The following is a 25,067-nucleotide window of genomic DNA, read 5'->3' on the forward strand; positions in this document are numbered from 1 at the left end:
AAAGTGAAACATTTCACCGTAAACATGTCAATTTTGATGCAGTTTAGTTTTGGGGAAGAGAAAAGAAACAATTTGGATTTAGGCTGAAACATTCCATTTTGACACTGCTTAATGGAATGTTTGCAGTTTTTGTTTTGAAATGACTTTTCATTTAGAAATTTATTCTATAGTATAAAAAGTGTCAAAATTGGAATGAAAAGCTTTGATTCACCTGAAATGAATTTTTTTTCCATAATTTTGTTTTCCATAAAATTTTGAATTACATCTCTCCCCTGATATAACGCTGTCCTCGGGAGCCAAAAAATCTTACTGTGTTATAGGTGAAACCGTGTTATATCGAACTTGCTTTGATCCACCAGAGTGCGCAGCCCTGCCACCCTGGAGCACTGCTTTACCGCGTTATATCTGAATTCATGTTATAACGGGTCGTGTTACATCGGGGTAGAGGTGTATTTTGTTTTTGTTCCATTTTGGAATGGAATTTTTTTCAGAGTCACAGAATTTCTCATATATTGAAAAATTGAGTTCCCACCCAACTCTAGTTTGCAACGTAAGCAACAGAGAGAACCATGGGCTCATGTTCTACTTTCTGCCTCAAAGGAGTTGCTTGACTGTAAGTGAGGACAGAATGAAGCCATGAGTGTGGTGCCTGACACAGCACATACTGCCCCTTGGTGAGGACCTTAAATAAATCCAGGCACTGCCATCTGACATGCTCCCACTTTCCAAGGTCTTCCTCAAAACTCTTACAGCTGCCAACATTCAGCCATTCTATTCATTTCAATAGGCTTCGGGAACATGCCTAGGACTGCAAAGTAAAAATGTTCTGTGACACAAATCTACATATAAATTAGCAGTTGTACCTTTGTGTTTGCAAAGTATTTTGATATAATAGAGAAGATTTGTGAAGAGGTTAAAGGGGGAAGGTGTTCCAGACTTCCTAGTCATGTCCCTGATGAGCATGGCCCTGCCAAACTTCCACTCCGTGTCAGACTGGGCCTGTATCCTCTGGTAGGTGTCACTCATCATGGCGATCAGCAGGTTGATCAGCACAATCAAGGTCACGATCAAGTAGACCCCAAACACAAAGCGGATGATGACAAAAGTGAACTGGGGAGTTCTGGTGAGTGAGGGCAGGGACTCGGGGTCAACGAGGCCAAACAAGGAGAAGAATAATGTGACCATAATGACAATGGGGTCCTGGATAGTGGTGCTCACAGTTGCGTTCCCACCGGCAGCTGAGAGATTGGTCTTTGGTTCAGGGTAGACTGGCTGGTAGACAGATGACAGCTGCATGGTGAAGGCTATGTGAAACAAGCCCAGGATGACTGCGAACCTGGTGAGATCCTTCATGAGGTTCCTGATTATGACGGCCCACGGGCCAAAGAGGTGGTGGAAGGTGAGGAACTCCAGGAACTGCACAAAGGAGAGTGTCATGGCCACCCCAAGGAAGATATTCCTGGCAAACAGGCAGTGCAAGCGATCAGTGCCGGTGAACATCAAGGCCAGCAAATGGCAAAGGAAAGCAATGGCAGAAAAGCCCAAGACGAACACTCTGATCCAAGCCAGGCCAGCCCTCTCTCCAGAAAAGGTGAGCTCGGTGACCAGTGTCCCCAGCAGCCAAGCTAAGAGCAACCACTCATTCCAGTATGGCACCATGTGACCTTCATAGATGGGGCTAATAGGGGGATACACTATGGTTAGGATGAACAGGATGAGCAGGAAGATATGAGATGCCAAGTGGCTCATGAATTTCATGATAGGAATTTTATTGAACCTATGTTTCAGGGGTAGGGAGAAAACCAGCCACATGGGGGGGCATGCTAGGAAGCAGACGAACAAAAGGGCGATCTTCCATGGGGCCCACTTCAGGCTGCCATACCAGACTTCTGTCAGATATTTTTGCACTGCTGGATGTGCTACTACATCCTTCTGTTCACATTCAATTAGCGAGTCCAGCATGGTAATGCCTCTGTGATCCACTGCGCGGAGAAGGTAGCCAGCACTTCTACCTCCAGAGGCCAGCGTCAAGAGCTCAGTGGCCATGCTCTCCGTGTACTTGGCAGCAGTCAGCAAGTCTTTGGCACGTTCCTTCTCCTTCAGCGCAGCCATGTTGAAGGCCCGGGAAAGCTTGACAGCTGTGTCCAGGGGAGCAGAAGAGTGAAGGACAAATTCCTCAGTCGCCTGGTTGTTGTTCAGCTTCCCACAGACCATAAGGTCAAAGATAAACTGGAAAAACAAACACCCTAGTTAATAACAGAAAAAGGAAGGAGAGTCTTGTGCTTAAGGTATTGGCTGGAACTCAGGAGATCAGGGTTCAATTACCACATGCTACAAGCTCGCTGTACAACGTTGGTCAAATCATTGAATCTCTCTGGTGCCTCAAGCCTTCTTCTGTAAAATGGGTATAACAATACTGTCTTCCCCCCCACTCTTTTTCTTGTCTATTTACAATGTAAGCTCTTCAGTGCAGGGACCATCCTTTCCTATATGTGTGTACAGCACCTAGCACGAGGAACCTCTAGGTGCTACTGTAATACAAGTAACAGCAACAATGCATAATGCTTTACAAACATTGACTGACCCACAGCACATCCCTAGGTAGGGCAGTATCATCACCACCGCTTTACATATGGTGAAACTGAGGCAGAGATCAGGTGACTTCATAAGTTCACAAAAGGATTCATCATCCAAGCTAGGATTAGAACTCCAAATTCTGTGCTCAGAGGCTACATCTAATCTCTGGAATTAGTAAATAGCAATGTGGGAAAAAACAATCCAATTTGAGAGGAATATTTCCAAAAGGCCAGGAACATTCACATATCTTCACTGGGGCTGAAGAAGGCTCATCATATAAATGCTGGATATGTAGAACTAATGTTCAGTGATTTTTTTTCAGCTTCTAGAAACAGAGGAGAGGTGTTTCTGACCAGATGAACCCCCTGGTCAAGCTGGTTCTAGTATACTTGGGTGAATAATAGGTTTTTAGGTTAATTGGCAATTTTGACAAAGTTAAAAAACAAATTGTTTCAGGTCAGACCAAAAAAGACAACTTTTGCAGATTCAGCAGTTCACAACATTTTCATTTTGGGTTGAACAAAATGTTTCATTCCAACAAAATCAAAATGTTCCATTTCGATTTTGACTGTTTTTTTTTTAAAACACTTTTGAATTTTTAAAAATAAAATGGAAGGAAATTTTGAAACAAAAAGTCATTTCCAACTGAAAAATTGAAATGTATCATTTTGAACATGAAACATTTTGATTTTTTCAAACCCCAACCCCAAAACCAAACAATTAGGTGAAACAGACACCAATTCATGAAACAGTTCGGTATTGCTAAATCTGCATTTTTCACCAAAAAAAAAAAGTTTTGGCTGAAAATTTTTGCCTAGCTCTAGTCTTCAGCAACATATGGCTCTGAGCTTTGGGAACCCCATCACCATTTCTACCACTGATGTGACCAATGACTATAAACATCTAAATTATTGGGATCCAAGTCATGCTACTGCACCATAAGGACACAGTGTAGATGCTGACGATTTTGCAAACAAGAGTAGGACACATAAGTCTTGGCTCAGGGCTTGCCCATGTCACCTCCCCAGAGCTCAGGGTCTCCCCTACCTTCCTGTCCTCAATCAGTTTCAAGGTGGTGGCGTTCTTTTTCAGCAGGAAGCTCACTACTTCTTGGTGGTTCTCAGCAGCTGCATACTGGATAGGTATCCTCCCCTCTTTGGACTCGAGAGTGGGTGTGGCACCGCTTTCCACTAGCAGCCGGACACTAGCCAGGAAACCTGATTTGGCAGCAAAGTGCAATGGGCCCCAGCCTTGCTGTGGAATTAAAGGATGTACAGTGAAAATGCAGCATTCATTGACCACAGGCATCAGGCAGTCACATAGTAGGGAGTGGCGCAGGAGGGGATGGAATCACCTTTAACCAGAATTGCATGAAACTTTCATAACTTTCAGGTGATGGGCCCACTGGAAATCCATGGGAAGCTTACTTGGCTGCCAGCTTTTGTTAATAGACAGCCATGTTGTTGTTAGGAACCACAGAATTCAGGACGTAGGGTTTGGAGATACTGTGTAGCACCCCCCCCATGGCATCATGTGTGATTCATGGCACTGGGCCTCGATCAAGGCTTGGAGACTCTCCATGCAGAGGTTGCACAGAAAGTCTGACTGCCCCTTACTGTTCCAGCAGGCTAACAACGACCGTGTGATCTGCTGCTGTACCTTGTCGGTGAGGTTGATCTCCGCTCCCTGGCCCAGCAACGCCCGCACCATCTCAACGTGGCCATTGGCTGCAGCCAGGTGGAGGCATGTCCGCCCTCTCTTGTCTCGGAGATGCAGCTGGGAGGTGGATTTGCTTAGAAGGAGCCCAACGATGGCGGTGTGACCATGCTGGGCTGCCAGGTGGAGAGGGCTGGAGCCCTAAGCACAAGTGGGCTGGTTAGTATTTTACAGCGTTTGGCACAGGGATGGGATGGCTCCAAGCGCACTAATAGGACCTAACAAGGTCACCTGGAGTCACTGTCAGACTCGGCATGAGAGGCATCTCTCTTACAGCAAGGACAGAGGCTGAGGACTGAGGGTCAGGGAGACTGAATTACCCTCCACAGCTAGAGGTGACGTCTCCAGAACAGGGCTGAGGTCCACTGTCTGAGGGCTACATGGACGAAGCTTACATTGCAGCAGCCTCCTCTGCAGAGTGAAGAGCTGTCTCTACGGTTGTCAACTCAGCACTGGTCAGTAGTAGCACTAAGATGGTTTGGACCGGCCTGAGTTGGTGAGCAGCCCAAATGTTAGGTCATGGGGTTGGCCTTGGATTGTCCCAAGAGGCTGATGCTTCTTGGTGGCCTTGCTTTGTTGTCATCTTACACATCAGTGCAGGGTGGGAGTACAATTCTAGCCCAAACGGCCACTCAAGGATCCTGGAGTGCTGGCCTCCGAGAAGCTAGGCCCTGAGAGTTGCTCAAAAGGGCTTGGTTAGTGTCAGCTTTGGGGGAGACATACCACAGCCAGCAGTAAACATAGAGCTCCCCCTGTGACATATGCCCTGCATCAGCATCAATCTTCCGCACCCTTGCTCTGCCCCTCCCATCTTCTTCCCCCTCCCATCCCTGCTCTGCACCAGGGACCCTCCTCCCTGAATCTCTGCCCTCTGTGTCTTCTCCTTCGCCCTAACCCACTCTTACTCTTATGGCCTTGTGCATCCAAAGTGACTCTCCTCCTGATCACCCCCGGGATCCTGCTTCTCCCACCTAGCGCAGAGCCAGAGCAGCCTCTGGGGTGGGAGGTGAAAGCTTCCCGAAGAGACGGTTACCCCAGATGTGACGCTGCAAGAATCAAAGCTGCCCCCCACCCCCTGACAGGCTGCAGCCTTCTCCTGGGCTGAGCTAGCTCAGAGCATGGTGGCTCCCATGGGAGTAGAACAGCCCCACACTGAGCGTGGCTGGCCTCTTACCTGCAGGCTGGTCTGACAATCCACCTGCACACCTGGGTAGTTGAGCAGCAGCCGGACCAGGCTCTCATGTCCCGATTGGGCAGCCAGGTGCAGTGGCGTGAATCCTGACTGAGATAAATCACACAGAGGGCAGCAGGACCCCTTTGATGCCCCAGACTCCTGGGCATACAGCGAGGGCAATACAGTTCCCAGACACTTCTCCCGACACACACACACTGCATACAAGTCAGAAGCCAGAGCAGCTGTTCTCCCATATTCTGTGACTCATGCCTGCAGACGGGCCATGATGATCTACCTTTGTCCAGCAACGCTGCAGCCTCCTCCACACGCACCATCACGCTGGGTCCTCTTAGGCCTTGTGCTGGCCATCCCAAAGTCCCTCACTAACAGCTCCTGCTGTCCCCTGAACATACTGCCTGTGTGTGTTGTTGGATCCTATTTGGGCAACACACCTGGCCTGCAGCCCGGCCAGCAGTGAAACTTTCATGCTTTTTTTGTTCCTGTCACCAAGGACAGGCGGCGCCACGCACACGAGCTACACCGAAGACGTGTGTGTGACAATCCTGGGGGGCAGATCGAATGCAACCAGGAACTAGGGCACTTCTAAACCTTTGCGCCACTGGGGCAAGCTCATTCCAATACCTGCTTGCCTTCACCTGCCCCTTCGCTAGCTCCGTTCTGTGGCAACTTTTGAGGTTTCCAAATTTTTTTTTTGTTACGCATTGGAACAACCCCAAAACCTTTCAAAGGTTTTCATGAGACTCTGTCACTATAGCCTGGTGGCGGGGACACTGCCATGGGAGACCTAGGCACAACCCTTGCTGTGCCTGATTCAAAGCAGCAAATTTCATCCAAGGTAACACTGACTCAGACAGAGCAGGGTCTTGAATCTGGATCTCCCAAATTCCAGGCCTATGATCTGACCTCCAATCCAAAACCCTCCTGATGAAAATTCATGGAAACCAAAACATTTCGGCTTCCCCGAAACAGCATCTTTCGGCAAGAACGTTCCAACCAGATCTTCCTGCCCCCCAGTTCTGGGACAAGTAGCACCACGGGACCAAGGGCTGCAGCATCATGGTTTCTACACCCTGCAAGCTCCACGCACAGCCCATCCCTTTCAATCAGGACCTTGGAGTCATTTGTCATACAGGCCTCCAATTTCTGGCCCTTTGAAAAGTCTCCCTGTGGAGCCAAATCCTAACCAAGGAGAGTAGAGATGGGAAGAGGCAAAGACAGATTTCCCAGGGTGAATCCAGGGGTAAATCCTTCTACCCGCTCCATAGGCCCAAGGGAGAGAGGAACCAGGGAAGCTGTGTTACTCTGAGTGCAGTGATGCAGGGAGTTGGGTGGGTGGGGTCTGGGGTCCATCCAGGTGCAGGGCCACCCAGGAGTGTGTGTTGGGCATAAGAAGGTTCACTGGCGAAAGCCACAGCAGAGAAGGGAGTAAGATTCCAGCTGGTGTGGAAACTACCCGGGCCGTTCCGAGCTACAACAGCAGCAGCAGGGAGGGGGATTCAGTTCGCAGCAGCACTCCTCTGCCAAGCCTGTCTACAGGGGAGAGGACTCGGGCCTACCACACAGTGAAATCAAATGGCTCAGTAACATGAGCCCCCATGTTATTTGGCTCCACAGAAATCGACAAGTGGGTTCGGGATGCCATGTGTTGGCTTGTCCCTTAATCTCTCCCCAGGGCTGGCTTCTGTCTTACCTCCCTGGCTTGCTGCTTGACCTGCTGTCCTTCGGAGGTGAGCTTGGGAGGCTCGCTGTGCATGGCGGCCAATCCCCTGGCAAGCATGTCTCGGACGAAGTCCAGCTGGCCGTAATGAGCTGCCACATGAAGGGCAGTAAATCCTGTCTTGGAAGGGAAAGAAAAACACATCCACAGTTCAGGGAAAACAAACAAGATTTGCTCTTTTAAGCGAACCAGAGCGCTCCCATTTAGCATCCGATCAAAGCACAGTACATGCCTGACAGCTGGAAGGAAGAAGGTTAAAAGGGAGAGGTCACAGAAGACATGAGAATGACAGGAACGAAAACAAAGAAAGGGAGGGAAAATGAGAGAGTTGGAAGAGAAGAAGGAGCTTTTGGGGATACACAACATTTCAGGAAGCAGCCTCTGCATTTGGCATCCACAGTTGACTCTGCAAGGCTCTGGGCAGCATCAGGAAAAGACAACCCCTGACAAAGCAATAGAAGGCAGGCCCTGTGTTAAGGGATGTAATTGGGCACCAGGAGTGTGTGGTTCTAGTCCCTTCTCTGCCGTTGGCCGAGGTTTCAAAAGGACTAACAATTTTGGATCTCTCTATTAGCGGGTGCTCAACCTGAGAGCCCTCAAACAAGCCTGATTTTGTGGAAGTGCTGAGCACCCAGCCTCTGAAAATTAGGCCCCTGTGAGGCATCCAAAAACGGAGGCCCTCAAAATCACTAGTCACCTTTGGAAACCTCATCTCACACTCTCTGGGCCTCAGTTTCCCATCTGCACAACAAGGATACTAATGCTTTCTTTCTCCCACCTTCTGTCTGCCTGGGCTCTTTGCAAGCACGTTGGGGCAGGGACGGTCTCTCACTAGGTGTACACAGTGTCCAGCCCAGTGGGGACTAACCATTACCAATAACTGTGTGTCCCAGGCATTTCCTTGCTTTCCTGTGTGGCCCTCTCTTTGCTGGACACGCAACCAGGTCCTGACACTCACCTCTCACCCAGTTACAACAAATACCACCTGAGTTGGGTCCAAACAGTGGCTGTTTTCACAACACAGCCAAGGGCAGCTCCAGGCCCCATCATGCCACTGGGGGCGCTGGGGGCACTCTGCCGGTCTCCGCGAGAGCGGAAGGCAGGCTGCCTTCGGCAGCTTGCCTGCTGGAGGTCCGCTAAAGCCACGGGACCAGCGGACCCTCCGCAGGCAAGCCGCCGAAGGCAGCCTGCCTGCTGCGCTTGGGGTGGCAAAATGCCTAGAGCCACCTCTGAACACAGCCACACCCACGCCATAGACAGCACGGTCCTTGATAGGCAAAGCCAGCGGCCATGCACTCACCTTGGTGCTGGTGATTCTCAAGGAGACGCTGCCCTTTAAGGCCTCCAGGACACTGATGTGCCCATGTTTGGCTGCCAGGTGAATTGCCGTCATTCCTTCCTAATAAGGAGCAGAGGAAAAGCATCAGAAGGCAAGGCCTGATGCAAATCCCAGAGTGTTGTCACAGCAAGGGAGGAAGTCTGGGCAAGGGACAGAACCTCTGAAAGACCTCCTGGGGTCTACTCGTATTCTTTGAGGTTCTGACACTCCCAGCATGGCCCAGTTCCATGCTATGATGGTATAATTCAGGGGGGTCTCAAACTTCAGAACCCCATTCTGACAACAAAAATTACTTCACAACCCCTGGAAGGGGGACCAAAGCCTTAGCCTGCCTAGGCCCCACTGCCTTGGGTGTGGGGGCCAAAGCCTGAGCCCCACTGCTCTGGACCCAGGGGGCGAAAGCTGAAGCTCAGGGGTTTCAGCCCCAGGCAGGAGGCCTATAACATGATCCCCAACACCCAGGGCTGAAGCCCTCTGGCTTTGGCTTCGGCCCTGGGCAGTGGGAATTGGGCTTCAACCCTGGGCCCCAGCAAGTCTAAGCCAGCCCTGGTGACCCTGTTCAGAGGAGGTCGTGGCACAGTTTGAGAACCGCTGGTATAATTCAAGGTGTCACAGACTGGCTGGGCATTCAGGACAACAGACCACTGAACGGAGAGCTACCTTAGCCTGGAACTGTTCGAGGAGTCATGAAGAAAGAGGAGGCTGGTTCTTTATAAAAGAAACATTACTGCTCTTCCGCTGCAAGGAGCAGAGAATTTTAACCCTTCATCCCTGAATTAAACACCTCACCATGCTATAATAGTAGCATGGCAACAATCTGGGACTAGTCTACAAGAGACACACTAGAGGCATGGGGGGAGAGATGGAAAGAACAAGAATAGGGATGCTTTTACTTTAGCATCTCAGCAAAATGTTAGTACCTTCCCCAAAGGGCCCTGCGCCCCATTCACAGAGGTGCACATCAAGGAGAGACACAAGGATGTGAATGTAAAGTTTGTGAATGCACCTTTCTCTGCCAAAGAGAGATTCCCCTTCTGAGCATGCCTCCTGAAATGAAGGAGGGGCATTTGCACTCATGGGCAAGCAGGTGTTACCAGTCCCCTCTGTGCTGATTATGGAGGATGAGTTATTACAGCCCCCAGCAGCTCATGCTTTTGACTCTAGAGGGCCCAAGCTGTCTGCCAAAGAGGGCACCTGTCACCCATTGCATTCACTCCATCTGCATTTTGAACTGGGAGCTGCCCAGCAGGGCCCTTGGTACGTACGCTGTCCTCATCCGCTGCCGAGGCTCCCGTCTGCAGCAAGACCTTCACCACCTCACCGTGTCCACCAGCAGCTGCCAGGTGCAGGGGCGTGGAATTGCTTGTCTGCAACACAAAGACAGACTGGTTGGGTAACTAACCATGTGCAAGTGTCAAAGGGTAGCCGTATTAGTCTGTATCCACAAAAACAACAAGGAGTCCGGTGGCACATTAAAGACTAACAGATTTATTTGGGCATAAGTTTTCGAGGGTTAAAAACCTCACTGTCTGAGCTTCAGAGCAAGCTGGCAGTGGGGCTCACCTCGCAAGGATCACAGCATATAAGGTTGAGAAGCAAGGGCCAAGGGAGGTACCAGAGCTCCCTGCATATAACAATGCAATGGCACAGAGTATCAGGACGACGTGGGACTCTCTCACAAGCATCTCCTCCAAATGCCTCAATCCTGGGTCTTCTCAGTACTAACTTGCCCTAAGGATGCAACCTATGATTCTTCATGTAGGCCACAGAGAAAGTGTAGAGGGGCAAACAGCTGCGTTTAAATTGGGGGGGGGGGGAGGGGGTTTCTTAGGAACTGGGACTGAAATCTCAGCACTCTTCTGTTTGGCCTGACAAACAGGGCTCAAAGAGACCTGCCGAGGACCTCACTGCAAAGGACACATTGCAAATACCCTCCCATGCAAGCAAAGCCTTTAGCTACATACATTAGCTACAAACTAAATCAGAGGTGGGCAAACTATGGCCCACAGGCCACATCTGGCCTGTGGGACCCTTCTGCCCGGCCCCTGAGCTCCAGCCCCAGGGAGGCTGGTTCCAGCCCCTGCCCTGCTGTTCACCCTCCCCTGCAGCCTCAACTCGCTCTGATGCAATGTTCTGGGCGGCGGGGCTGCAAACTCCTGGGGCAGAGCAGCTGCAGTGCCGTGGCCTGACCAGGTCTCTGTACTGCACGGTGGCATGGCTGGCTGCAGCCAGGTGCCACGGCTGCCTGTCCTGGTGCTCTGGGCAACGCGGCTGTAGCACAACCAGCCACCGGTGCTCCAGGCAGCGCAGTCAGGGGGCAGAGAGTGGAGGGGGTTGGATGGAGGGCAGGGAAGTTCAGGAAGTGGTCAGGGGGCGGGGGTGTGGATAGGGGTCAGGGCAGTCAGAGGGCAGGGAACAGGGGTGTTGAATGGGGGTGTCAGGGACTCTAACCCCGACGGCAAAGTTCGTTGTCTGACCGCGAGAGAGACAGGCAACACCAGCAAGGTCCGATCAAAAGCTCTTTATTGACAAGTGCACGCATCAATAGAGAGCAGCTTGTTTCCAGAGAGAACCAGCCTGCTTTTTACATTTTAGTATAAGCCTATATAAACGGTTCCGTTGCATTATAAATTATTTACTGGAGCAACCCACCCCCTTTTTTTAACAACTAGAAACTAGACACCTTTAGTATACATGCATGCCTAAAGTTAAAAATGTAGGGGAATTAAAAACAAACAAAGAACAAAACCAGGGAGTAAAAACAAGGAGGCTGGAAAACTAGGACTTTTATTAGTTCTTCGAAGGAGCTGCCTGAACACAGCACATTTGGTACTATGCCAGGAATGCAGCTTTTTTCTTATTTTACTTTTTTTCAGCGCTTGTGAAACATGCTGCTGCTTTTTAGTGTTTTCCACTCAGGGATTACCCACAAACCTTTGTTAGCCTGACTTTGGTCTTTAATGCCACTTAAAACAGCTTTTAAAAATCCATCCAGCCGTACCTTGCCAGCCGGAGTGTTAGGATCCCAATTAGGGTCAGTAATTGGCCAAGGAATGTCCAGATGACCTGCAGATTTTTTTTTTACTTTTTGTCTTTTATCTTCTGTCATGAGAGTATTTAATAACTGATTAACATCTGCCCAGGTGGGCACATGAGTGGAAAAGATTGTGCGGAACATTCTTTCCACTGCCTCAGGATTGTCCCGTAGGCGAGGCATAGTACGCTGCCAATTAAGCAAATCTGAAGTTGCAAACGGGGTATGGGTAAAAACAATCTCATGTCCCCCAGCAACCAGTGGAACCAGATAAGTTCTTAACGGAGCTTGTATTGTTAGGTTTGTCTCAAAGGCATTCTCCCCCATGGATTCTGATTTTTTCTGAATTTGATGAAGACTGGCTGACGACTGGGCAGGGAGAGCGAGACTGACTGATCTCTCTGAAGATGAGAGAACATTACTTTGAGCTCCGCGTCTATTCTCCTTTGTTCCTGAACTGTCCCTAGCCTGCTCTTGAATTCTTACACTTTGCCGGACAGGGGGGAGAACAGGAACAAAATCATTCTTCCAGCGAGGTTTTGGGGCAGATGGCAAGAAATTTTTACAGGAGTTTTTCATAAAAACAGCTTCAATAGCCACTCGTCCCTCCGTGGGTCTATAATTATACCATACAAACAAATAATCCATTTGTCCCGGCCTAACATCAACCAAAATATCCCTTAAGGAGTTCATCCTATCTGTGGAAAAGGTTCCACATTCTGGCCAATCTTTAGTCGGGGACAAATGAGCGGTGAAAGAAGGCTACTGAACTTGACACAAATTTCTCATTTTAGATTTAACCAAACCAGTGGTTCCAGAAATTTCCTTCCAATCTCTAAGTATCAGAGACAACGGGGCATCCCCCAGGCACTTACTGCCAACTTGTCCCATTTTGATGAAGGGACTCTAACCTTTCTTCCCTGCGTCGAGGTAAAGGGACTCTAACCCCCACCTCTCCGCGTTGAGTGCTCGCTTACCTCTCCAGGGACTCGAACACCTGGACTGGACTCAAACCCAGGCTGGGACTCTAACCCAGACAACTTGGATCCTGCGCAAACCTGGACAGGGACTCTAACCCAGACCTGGACTGGGACTCTAACCCAGACCTAAGTTGTCAGGGACTCTAACCCCGACAACCTGGACCCTACTCAAAGGGTAGGTGGACGTTGCTGGATTTCTACGAGCTTCAGCTGGTTCACAGAACACACCTTATCGCCGACGCAGAAATCAGATCACCAGGCAAGGCTCCTTTAAACCGGAGGATGCGTGCAGCGTTGCCTCAGGGTCCGATCCCCCGCCGGAGAGTCAGACGGGTCCCGGCGGAGTCGCCAAAGATGTCAGGGACTCTAACCCCGACAGCAAAGTTCGTTGTCTGACCGCGAGAGAGACAGGCAACACCAGCAAGGTCCGATCAAAAGCTCTTTATTGACAAGTGCACGCATCAATAGAGAGCAGCTTGTTTCCAGAGAGAACCAGCCTGCTTTTTACATTTTAGTATAAGCCTATATAAACGGTTCCGTTGCGTTATAAATTATTCACTGGAGCAACCCACCCCCTTTTTTTAACAACTAGAAACTAGACACCTTTAGTATACATGCATGCCTAAAGTTAAAAATGTAGGGGAGTTAAAAACAAACAAAGAACAAAACCAGGGAGTAAAAACAAGGAGGCTGGAAAACTAGGACTTTTATTAGTTCTTCGAAGGAGCTGCCCGAACACAGCACATTTGGTACTATGCCAGGAATGCAGCTTTTTTCTTATTTTACTTTTTTTCAGCGCTTGTGAAACATGCTGCTGCTTTTTAGTGTTTTCCACTCAGGGATTACCCACAAACCTTTGTTAGCCTGACTTTGGTCAGGTTGGTATACCTGGTTTTGTCTGCTATATCTTTATTTAGGCCTAACAGGGGCAATCAGGAAGGAGAGGGGGGTTGGATGGGATGGCGGGGGGCAGTCAGGGGCAGGGTTTCTGGGGTCAGTCAGGGGACAGGAAGGGGTGGTTGGATAGGGGGAGGAGTCCTGGGGGGCCATCAGGGGGCAAGAAGCAGGAGGGGTTGGATGGGGGCGGGGGCCAGGCCACATCTGGCTGTTTGGGGTGGCACAGCCTCCCCTAACCAGCCCTCCATACAATTTCCGAAACCCGATGCAGCCCTCAGGGCAAAAAGTTTGCCCGTCCCTGTACTAAATAAATAAAAGGGGGCGGATGCAACAAATGCATTACTGAAAACCAGCTGCCTGTTGTCGCAATGCCAGCAGGCAGGGGGAGGGGAAATCACGCTTATTAAAACCTGCAGGCACATTCCCCTTAGGATCTTGTCTAGGCCCCTGTGTCTCCGGGAGGCTGGCAAGAAGACAGAGGGGTTCCCCTATTTATCCTCATTGGGATGCTGGCTCTGAACTTCCCAGCTGCTTCCTATCTCCATAATGGGCCAAACCAAAAAGCCAGGCCCCAACGCTCATGAAGTTTGGGGAAGGTTAGATTCGGATCCCAAATGTACAGCTCAGGCCCATGTTATCAAAGCAAAGTGGTGAAGTATCGCGTTATGCACCATGACTGGGGTTATTCACTTCCTTCACGTCTGTCTCTTTGCACACATCCTAGGGGAGAGCTGATTCCAGAGGGTGTGGCAGCTGTCCATATTTCCTGGGGCGGATACAAGCTCTCTGTGTTTCTGAGGCAGCCACGGTTAGTAAGGTGATAGCGTTCTGTGGCTGCCATCTCATAATTTGCCATGACTATTACTGGGATGCCCGCTGTCCGTGGAGCAAAGACTCTGATAGCGTGGCCATGCAGCATGCATAAGGCTACAATTTAGTCATGGCAGTCACGGATTCCGTCACTTTGCCAGACTTCTGTGACTTCTAGGGCTTCAGGAGGAGGAGGAGGCCGGACTGTGCATCACTGCCCTGCAACTGGGGCTGGCTGGAACCAGGACCCTGCTGCCCCAGCCCTGTGGCTTCCACCGGGGGCTGTAGCCGGGTCCACGCACTCCAGCCCCATGGCTTCCCAGGCTTGGCAGAGGCTGAACCGGGGCTGGGTGCCCCAGCCCCATGGCTTTCCCCAGGGCCTGCAGCCAGGGCCAGGCACCTCAGCTCCATGACTTTTGCCAGGGGCTGCAGCCGGGGCCACACGTCCCAGCCCTGCAGCATCCCAGGCTTGCCAGAGGCTTAAGCCGGGGCCGCATGCCCCAGCCCCACGGCATCCCGGGCTTGCCAGAGGCTGCAGCTGGGGCCGCTTGCCCCAGCCCCACGGCATCCCGGGCTTGCCAGAGGCTGCAGCTGGGGCCACGTGCCTCAGCCCCACGGCATCCTGGGCTTGCCAGAGGCTGTAGCTGGGGCCATGTGCCCCAGCCCCACGGCATCCTGGGCTTGCCAGAGGCTGCAGCCAGGGTTGCGCACCTGTGTCCCACAGCTGCGGCCAGCTTTGGAACAGGGGCCGTGAGCCTCCCATGGCTGCGCCTCCCTGCTGTGGCCACTGGAGCCGGGGCTGTTTCCCCCATCATGGCGGGTCGCTTGACCTGTCAGCCCCCCACCCCCTCCATGGGACTCCATTCCTCCCCCATATCTAGCCCTGTCCCCCCACCCAGTTATTTTTAGTAAAGTAACAGACAGGTCATGGCTCTGTTAATTTTTGTTTATTACCTGTGACCAGTTCATGACTTTTACTAAAAATAACCATGCTAAAATCTTAGCCTTAAGCACGCGTAATGGAGGCACTGAGAATGATCTGGATCTCTGGATCCTAGCTTGAGCTCTCATACACACGGGAGAGAGGAGGTGCAATACTCTTTCTCTCTACAGATCCAGCACCAGCTTCAGAATCACCCCATAGACCGTCCGTGGCTAGTTCTCCCTTTTCCCCTCTCACTGCTGCATTACCATTTAACTCCCAGCTTCCTAATCCCTCTGGGATAGCAGAATAGGCACAGACCTAAACTCTCGGGTCAGCTCTATGTGACACTGCCCAGCTGGACGGGCCCATAGCAAAGGGGACACCGCCACAGGGACTTACCTTGTTGCGTGCTGTGGTCGCCCCCATCTTGTTGAACTTCAGCAGCTCCTTGATCACAGCGATGCTGCCTTTGGAGGCAGCTATGTGGGCACAGGTCAAACCTTCCACGTTGGCAGAGGTCACCAATTCCGGCTTGTGCTTCAGAAAGAACTGAACCACCTCCGAATGGTCATTCTCAGCAGCCAGGTGCAACGGTGTCTGTCCTTGCTGAGGGGAAAACAGAGCCAGGCACCATGAGATCCCCACCTGTCAGTGAACCGCTTCGGGGCTTGGTTGTGCCTCAGTTCCTCGGGGGGTGCACCTGGTCAGAGGTTAGAGGCCAGGGCAAAAGCGGGGACATTTTTCAAATTCACAAGTGCAGATGTGAAGGGCAAACATTTCTCAAAATTAAAGGCTTCTCTTAGAAAGACTGGGAAGTCAACCCTCGGCCACCTGGACTGTACCTAAAGGCTCATGTTCAGGGGTAGATCTGCCTTTTTTTGGTCAGGCAGCTGGAGACTGAAAACAAAATCAGTCACACAGCTGTGAGGGTTGAATGGAAACACATTTGAACCCGCCAAGACCTGTGTACCTGCTGCATCATCTGATGGCAGCATTCATTCAGTAGCCAAAGCAGGCATGGGGCTGCGGGGCACAAAGTCCCTTCTCTGCTTTAGGCATTAGCAAAATCAAAAACATGAGGTCAAGTATCAGAGGGGTAGCTGTGTTAGTCTGGATCTGTAAAAGCAGCAAAGAATCCTGTGGCACCTTATAGACTAACAGACGTTTTGGAGCATGAGCTTTCGTGGGTGAATACATGCATCTGAGGAAGTGGGTATTCACCCACGAAAGCTCATGCTCCAAAACGTCTGTTAGTCTATAAGGTGCCACAAAAACATGAGGGGAATTTTACCTGTGTTCTCTGGCTCCTGACACTGGTCCCTAAGGTATCTGTGGGATTAAACTTTTGTGGGCCCCCATGAGGGCAATGGGAGACTTGGTCCTCGGAGCGAGGGACCAGCCGGGGGCTATGGGGCATGGTGCGGCAGGGGTGGCCCTGCTCTGCCCAGTGCGAGGGGACGGTTTTCAAACCAGCCACCACCAGACGCACACTGGTCCATCCAGCCTTGCGCTGCCAGTGTGTTCCTTCCTCTCTGGGGCAGGCCCATGCCACAGCACACCACCCCCTTGCACAGTGTCCCCCCCTTTATGCCAGCACCCTCATGCCCAGTGCCCCCTTGCCCAGAGACCTCCCCTACACATCCCTATGTCCAGTGCACCCCCTCCCAGAGACTCCTCTACTCACCTCCCACCACAACTACACAGCTCCCTGCACTCCACACTGCCCCCTCCCAGTGCCCCCCCACCAGAGGATTCCCCACCCCCCGCCCAGTAGGATGGGAGACTGGGAGGGTCATCGGGAGGTGGGGCTCGTCAGGGTGGGGGTTTGATGCGCCTGCTTAACAGGGGAGCCTCAGCTGCTGCCAAGGGGATGCCGCGTGCTGGGCTCCCGCGTCTTCCATGCCCCTGCTTTTGCTATCCCTTTCTCTTCCCCATCCCGTGCCCTTTCCCCACTGCCCCACCCACTTCCCATCCAACTTCACCGCCTCTTTCCCGCAGCGCGCCCCCTGCCCTGCCCCACTCAGGATGGCTCCCAGCACACAGAAGGTAAGCACGACCAGCACTAGGCTGCAGAAGGTGGCACCCAGCTGCAAAGTCAGTGGAGCTGAGTGGCACCCTCTTTTTTCAGCCGGGAAGCTCTGCCCTCACAGAAATGGGGACGCAGTGGTATGTGACCCCCATTTCCCCCCGACCCCAACTCTGTTAGGGGCATGCCCCCCAAACTACGCCCACAGGCATTCCGAGTCACACACCCCCACCCCACGCTCCTGCAGAAAGTGACGGAGAAGTAGGGAAGAAAAGAAATCTGCAGAGAGACCTGCTTTTATTCCCCCAAGAGTACTCCCCCACACAGACACCCTAGAGACCCACTCCCCCATGCCCTGCCCCCCAAGTCAAACTCACCTGCCTGCTGGGAGCTGACCCTGTCTGCTAGGCTGAGCTGGCTAGTAGGGGATCTCTCAGAAGCTGGGTGACCAGGTGTCTGGTTTTCGACTGGAACACCAGTTGAAAAGGGACCCTGGCGGTTCCAGTCTGCACCGCCGAATGGGCCATTAACAGTCCAGTCAGCGGTGCTGCAGGGCTAAGGCAGGCTAGTCCCTACCTGCCCTGTCCCCACACTGCGTCCTGGAAGCGGCCAGCAGGTCCAGACCCTAGGCAGGGGGGGCATCAGGGCTCCGCGCATTGCCCCATCCCGAGCACTGGCTCTGCACTCCCATTGGCCAGGAACCCTGGCCAATGGGAGCCAATGGGAGCTGAGAGTTACAGGGGCAAGGGACATCGGTGGCCGGGTGTGCGCATGCAAGGCGCAGAAGGAAGCCTGCACTGCCACAGGTATAACACAGGCCGTAGCAGTACCTATGTGAGTTTCTGCAATCAGTGCATCTTCACTAAACAGACTGCAGGCTATGCGTCAGCTTCTGCTATTTACCAAGCAGGATGGTGGCTAACAGAGTGCTAATGAGCCTTGCCAAAGCATCTATTCCCAGCCTTGCACTGAATCTTACCTGACGCTACTGGAGATGGGCAGGGTTCTGCATAGCCCAGAACATTGGGTAAGTTTAGATCTAGATTTTAATGGGAATAACTGGGTCTGCCAGTGCTTAAAGAGGTCTGAAGAAAGTGTGTGCACGCGGGGCTCTGTCGTGATCTGGGAGCAGCAAGTTTGGTAAAACGGTGCCTAATGTGCACCCCTCGGTGTTCCAGGTCGACTTAAATATATTCTGATTGCTGGTTCTGTGACCCCTTGTGATCTCCCCTCCCCCTGACTTTAAGCACGGGGGCTGCTGCTTCTTTAAAATGGGATGTCTGCCTCCTCTGACTTCGCGTCAACACACAGGGACATGGCACAGCACGGCATTGTTATGGTGCACAGTGATGCTGTGCTGAGTGGATTGAGGGGTTTCCTTTGGTTGCAAATGCTGGGGCTAGGATATTGGTTGTGTAAGCACTCATAAGGGCATGTTGGAGTTTGATGCACCTGCGCCCTGTCCCTTTAAGGACCAAAGGTCAGCTGAAGAGGTCAAAGGGGCCTTCCTAGATGACAGCAGCAGAACTTTTGGTGTGCTCCAGAAGGACTCAGCCGCACTGGGGATTCTTCGAACTGTGCGTGTTTGCTTTTGGATACTACATTTAATAAAACTCCAGTTTTAAAATGGCTCCGGATCTGGGACGGTAACAGCTGCAGGCTGTTTTTATGGGAGGCAGAAAGCCAAGAGAAGCAACTGTGAGTGGGACCCTGAGAGGACGCAGAGGTAGAGTTTCTTGGGCACAGAGCTTGCTGGAGAGTCAGGCTGGGGGATTTCAGAGCAAGGAAACTGCCTGCTGTTTGTTTCCACTGCATTCAGTTAAACAGGACGTTGGTTGACGTTCCATGTACATGAACCAGATTATTTCTGCTTCACAGTGGGGGCCTTCAGGATCTCAGCAATAGCGGTGGATCAGCAGTTACCACTCCTATATGATTAGCGCTGACTGACCTTTTTGTTGAGGGGCTCCGCAGAGGCTTCAAGGACTAAATGGGCCACGGAGAGCAATGTAACCTCTCCCCAGTGGGGGATGTTCCTCCAGGTTACACTCAAGGCATAGTGGTATGGGGCAGTGTGCATGCTGGCTAACCCTGCTGTACCAGTCCTGCGTCAATACACAGGAGTTGAGTCTTCAGGGCTCTCCAGCCAGCCTCTTCTGGCCACATTCTCCAAATTCTAGTGGTGTTTAGATGTTGCTTCTAATTATTAGAACTGGGAGCACTGGCTGTTTGGAGCCTGAAAGGACAGGAAACAGGAAGGAGGGGAGGAGAGTTGAGGAGGCAGAGTGAGAGTTACAGAGGGTGCAGCAGCAGCTTGGTAAAGAGGTTTCCACTTTAAAAATAAAGTCCTGTTGAAGTTTGTTAGTACCTTGCCTAGTTGATACAACATTTTGGCGATGAGGATGGATCTTCTGCCTCTGAACCCACCTGCACCCTTTCTGCAAAGCCCAGGTGAGCCTCCAATTGCTTTTACTGCCTGGATCCATATATTCAAGATTTATCTGATTGCAATCAGTGCTACAGAGATGTCTGAAGTAATAAAGCATGCTCTGCTAATCCACTGCCTTGGAGCAGAAAGGCAGCGTATATTTTACACTTTTCTCCTTGCAGATGATAAATATGAGACTGCACTCACTGCATTAAAGAACTTTTTTGTGCCAAAAGTGAATGTAGTAGCTAATCGCTACAGATTTCACCAGCATGAGCAGAAACCAGGGGAGACTATAATGCAGTATATTGCTTCCCTGAGGAGTCTGATTGTAACTTGTGACTTTGGGAATACGGCAGATGAGATGATTAGAGACCAGCTCATTGAGAAAACAACCATGCTTCGTGTAAGAGAACGCTTACTTCTAGAACCACAACTTACACTACAAAAAGCAATACCCATTACTACTCAGATTGTGTCAGCTACAGCTGAAGCCAAAATAATGAGCAGGGATACAGGAGACACAGTCCAGGCTGTGACTCCTTTGCAGAAAAATTCACTATCGCTGCAGACAAACAATTGCAGGAGGAAAACTAAGGAAAAGCCACTGAATCAGCAAATTCAAAATACAGTACAAGCATGCTTTTGCTGTGGATCCCCACAACACCTTGCAAGCTGCACAGGATGTCCAGCAAAAGTAGCTCAGTGCAATCATTGCAAAAAGATTGGGCATTTTGCTAAAGTATGTCGCAGTAGCCAGTTCAATCAACAGGGGCATGCAGTTACCATACCAGATGTTACTGTGCTGAGCGTGGACAAAACCACTACTGCACATATTGCAGAACAGATAAGGTGCACCATAAAAGTTTTTGCCATACCCTCAGGCAAATCACACTCTGTTAAGCTAATGTTGGACACTGGCTCAGCAGTATCTATACTACCTGATTCCATCTATTTGCATTACTTTAAAGATGTGCCTCTTACTGAACCCAAACTTCAGTTGCTGTGCTATTTGAAAAACCATATTCCAGTACATGGCTGCCTGCCAGCAATAGTTACTTTTGGTGATTGCTGTGTAACTGCAGAGTTCTACATTGTCCACAAAGGCACTCCTATCCCTGGCAGAGATTTTTTGGCTGCTTTAAATCTCAGGGTAGTTAATGGACGAATTGATCTTCCTCAGCAAAGCACGCTTGCGGTACACACACCCGTTTCAGCTGGGACCCAACACCAGGTTGAGGAGAAACTCGGCTGTGCTTATGGGATTCTCCATGAAGTTAAAATGCAGAATAATGTGATGCCTCTATGACAGAAATTACGGCGCTTACCATTTTCAGTCAGGGAAGCTGTTTCAGAGGAACTTAGAAAACTTGTTCAAAAGGACATTATTGAAGAGATTAACTCCTCGGAATGGGTTTCACCTATAGCAGTGACACAGAAGAAGGGGAGAGGCATTTGCCTTTGTGTGGACTTAAGGGAACTAAATAAAGCTATTGTGATTGACAGCTGTCCTCTTCCTCACATAGAATATATGGAGCAGGTAATCAAAGAAATCATCTGCAAACACTTGGAAGGTGGTAAGGTGATAGGGAATAGCCAGCATGGATTTGTAAAGAACAAATCGTGTCAAACTAATCTGATAACGTTCTTTGATAGGATAACGAGCCTTGTGGATAAGGGAGAAGCAGTGGATGTGATATACCTAGACTTTAGTAAGGCATTTGATACAGTTTCGCATGATATTCTTATAGATAAGCTAGGAAAGTACAATTTAGATGGGGCTACTATAAGGTGGGTGCATAACTGGCTGGATAACCGTACTCAGAGAGTAGTTGTTAATGGCTCCCAATCCTGCTGGAAAGGTATAACAAGTGGGGTTCCGCAGGGGTCTGTTTTGGGACCGGTTCTGTTCAATATCTTCATCAACGATTTAGATGTTGGCATAGAAAGTACGCTTATTAAGTTTGCGGATGATACCAAACTGGGAGGGATTGCAACTGCTCTGGAGGACAGGGTCAAAATTCAAAATGATCTGGACAAATTGGAGAAATGGTCTGAGGTAAACAGGATGAAGTTCAATAAAGATAAATGCAAAGTGCTCCACTTAGGAAGGAACAATCAGTTTCACACATACAGAATGGGAAGAGACTGTCTAGGAAGGAGTATGGCAGAAAGAGATCTAGGGGTCATAGTGGACCACAAGCTTAATATGAGTGAACAGTGTGATACTGTTGCAAAAAAAGCAAACGTGATTCTGGGATGCATTAACAGGTGTGTTGTAAACAAGACACGAGAAGTCATTCTTCCGCTTTACTCTGCGCTGGTTAGGCCTCAACTGGAGTATTGTGTCCAGTTCTGGGCACCGCATTTCAAGAAAGATGTGGAGAAATTGGAGAGGGTCCAGAGAAGAGCAACAAGAATGATTAAAGGTCTTGAGAACATGACCTATGAAGGAAGGCTGAAGGAATTGGGTTTGTTTAGTTTGGAAAAGAGAAGACTGAGAGGGGACCTGATATCAGTTTTCAGGTATCTAAAAGGGTGTCATCAGGAGGAGGGAGAAAACTTGTTCACCTTAGCCTCCAATGATAGAACAAGAAGCAATGGGCTTAAACTGCAGCAAGGGAGATTTAGGTTGGACATTAGGAAAAAGTTCCTAACTGTCAGGGTAGTCAAACACTGGAATAGATTGCCTAGGGAAGTTGTGGAATCTCCATCGCTGGAGATATTTAAGAGTAGGTTAGATAAATGTCTATTAGGGATGGTCTAGACAGTATTTGGTCCTGCCATGAGGGCAGGGGACTGGACTCGATGACCTCTCGAGGTCCCTTCCAGTCCTAGAGTCTATGAGTCTATGAGATATACCTATCTCAGAACAGAAAGGGACCCCAAAAGGTCATTGAGTCTAGCCTCCTGCCTCCAGTTGCAGGACCAAGTACTGATTTTGCCCCAGATCCCTAAGTGGCCCCTTCAAGGATTGAACTCACAATTCTGGGTTTAACAGGCCAATGCTCAAACCACTGAGCTATCCCTCCCCCCCCAAACCATGATGTCACATGTGCAAAAAAAGGCAAGAACAAATATGACAGAGTTCGCTGGGTTGCGTAGCGTCCTTTAAAACCAAGTCTATGTACAAATATAGTTCAAAGCCAAGACCCGTCCAGATATTGTGAGTGTTGTGCTTCAAATCAGCATGGAGACAGGGCATAGCTACTACAGTAATTCAGAGACCTCTTTAGTTGTATTTGATCATGTAAATAATTTCTTGTCAGTCCCATGGCCTAAAAACCACTTTTATTTTACAGTCAGCCTTGTTGCTTTTCAATTTGTTTTATTAGGAAATTTCTCTCTTTTCTGGTGTAGGGCTATTGACAATGAGCTCTCTCAAGTGGTATGATTATGTATTCACTCCGTTGGTTACCTAAAGAGACATGATAGAAATGAAATATCTGGGCTTTCCATTAAATTAAGCAAGAGAAATTTTTGGCCACATAAGCAGGAGAAAGTTTGAGAGACAGCTGTATTAGTGTATGAAATAGTATTAAAGGAGAACAGAGGAAGTCACTTTGCTTGGGATGTTTAAAAGAAGTATTTGCCAAAATCTGTGGAGCAAAGACGTTTTTTACTCTTGATTTGCAAAACGCATACCACCAGATTATACTGCATGAAGATAGCAGAGACCTCACAGCATTTATTACACATGAGGGACCATTTCATTTTAAACGTGTTCCATACAGTCTCGCATCAGCCCCAAGTGCCTTCCGAAAAATGATGTCGTTGATTCTGAAGAATCAATGTGGAGTTCAGCGCTATTTGGATGATATTATCATGTTTGGAAATACTACTGAGGAACATGACAGTAACCTGCAGTCTGCACTAAACTGCATCAGCAAAGCAGGCCTCAAGCTCAATAGGTCCAAATGCAAATTTAGACAAACTGAACTCTCCTTTCTGAGACATACAGTTTCACAGGCTGGACTAAAACCTGATCCAGATCATATCCTGGTAATTTCAAATGCTCCTCCTCCAACAGATTTGCAAACCTTATGTTCCTTCTTGGGTCTTACCTCCCGGTATGCAAAATGCATTCCCAATTATGCTTCTGTCATTGGATGCACAAGCTAGTTTTGAAACGGTGAAAGACTTGATTTTACGTAGTCCATTACTTGCACTATTCAGTCCTGCATTGCCCACCATTGTGACTACTGATGCTTCTGATTATGAACTTGGGGCTGACCTCACACAACTTCATGGGGGACAACACAGAGAGTTTGCAAATGGCTAAACTGGTTGGGCAATTGTGGATACCCTTCACTACTGATTTCTTGCAAGCATATCAGGCTACACGACATGCCACAACGCAAAGATCACCCGCAGAGTTACTGCATGGGGAACAGATGAATACTAAACTGAACACTGCTGGATTGTTAAAGGCATGACCTGAGATCCCAACTGAGGATGATGTGAGAAAAACAGTTGAACAGAACCAAGCAAAGCATAAGGCTTTCACAGACAAGCGGCAGGGTGCTAAGGAACCAAAGTTTGAGAGTGGTTCCTTCGTTAGAATACAAAACCCTGGAATTTTACACAAAGGCAGAGGTGAAAGTAACTTACAGGACTTACCGGTACTGCCGGAGTCCTGAGGGGGGCGTGGCCTTATCTGGAAGATGCGTGGCCTCTCAAGATTTAAAGGTCCTGTGGAACCAGCTGTGGCTGGGAGACCCAGAGCCTTTAAATCAGCCAGTGGCTCCCAGCTGCAGAGGTGGCTGGGAGCCTCCTGGGGCTCAGGGGCAAATTAAAGGGTCTGGGGCTCTGGCCACCAGGGGGAACCCCGAGCTTTGCGGGGCTGGGGCAGGGATTTAAAGGACCCAGAGCTCCTGCCGCTGAGGGAAGCCCGGGGCCCTTTAAATCCTGGCCCCAGCCTGGCTGCCAGAGCTGTGGCTGGGATTCAAAGGGCTCTAAGCCCTTTAAATCTCAGCTGCGGCCAAGATTTAAAGGGCTCAGGGCTGCCGCAGCCGCGGGGAGCTCTGAGCCCTTTAAATCATAGCCGTGGCTGGGATTTAAAGGTCTCAGGACTGCCCGCAGGTGCGGGCAGCCCAGTGTCCTTTCAATCCCCACTGTGGAAGTCAATGCGGTCCAGCACGGCGTCCTGGCTCTTGCTGGTACGCTGGACTGGACTGGCTTACTTTCACCTCTGACTGTATGTATGCATATGTGTATGAATGTATCACAAACAATGCAGCTGCAGCCTGCCACCAACCAGCAGCAACCCCAGCAACTGGCCCCTGTGGGCTGCTGCCTGCAGAGAGCCAGCAGGTGCCGCTGGGCTGGGTCTGCCAAGGAGTAAGTAACCAAGGCAAAAACCACAGCCAACCAGTCAGGGAGGGAGCTGGGGAGGAGGGGCGAGGGAGGGAGGGAGGAGGAGA

At 50.1% G+C, this 25,067-nt stretch overlaps 1 protein-coding gene across 3 annotated transcripts in view; it reads right to left on the reverse strand.

Moving 5' to 3' along the window:
• LOC115642712 (serine/threonine-protein phosphatase 6 regulatory ankyrin repeat subunit B-like) overlaps positions 1 to 25,067 on the reverse strand; it is a 98,760-nt gene that overhangs the window by 6,335 nt on the left and 67,358 nt on the right. For all 3 annotated transcript variants that reach the window (XM_030546434.1, XM_030546433.1, XM_030546432.1), the window contains 8 exons: positions 15,590 to 15,796; positions 9,810 to 9,911; positions 8,506 to 8,604; positions 7,179 to 7,325; positions 5,468 to 5,575; positions 4,237 to 4,434; positions 3,625 to 3,831; positions 864 to 2,229 (listed from right to left, as the gene is read on the reverse strand). In XM_030546434.1, coding sequence (XP_030402294.1) covers positions 864 to 2,229; positions 3,625 to 3,831; positions 4,237 to 4,434; positions 5,468 to 5,575; positions 7,179 to 7,325; positions 8,506 to 8,604; positions 9,810 to 9,911; positions 15,590 to 15,796 — 2,434 coding nt within the window. The remainder of the gene's footprint in view (positions 1 to 863; positions 2,230 to 3,624; positions 3,832 to 4,236; positions 4,435 to 5,467; positions 5,576 to 7,178; positions 7,326 to 8,505; positions 8,605 to 9,809; positions 9,912 to 15,589; positions 15,797 to 25,067) is intronic.

Source organism: Gopherus evgoodei, unplaced genomic scaffold (genome assembly GCF_007399415.2).
Source record: "Gopherus evgoodei ecotype Sinaloan lineage unplaced genomic scaffold, rGopEvg1_v1.p scaffold_44_arrow_ctg1, whole genome shotgun sequence".
In the NCBI taxonomy this organism is placed as follows: Eukaryota; Metazoa; Chordata; order Testudines; family Testudinidae; genus Gopherus; species Gopherus evgoodei.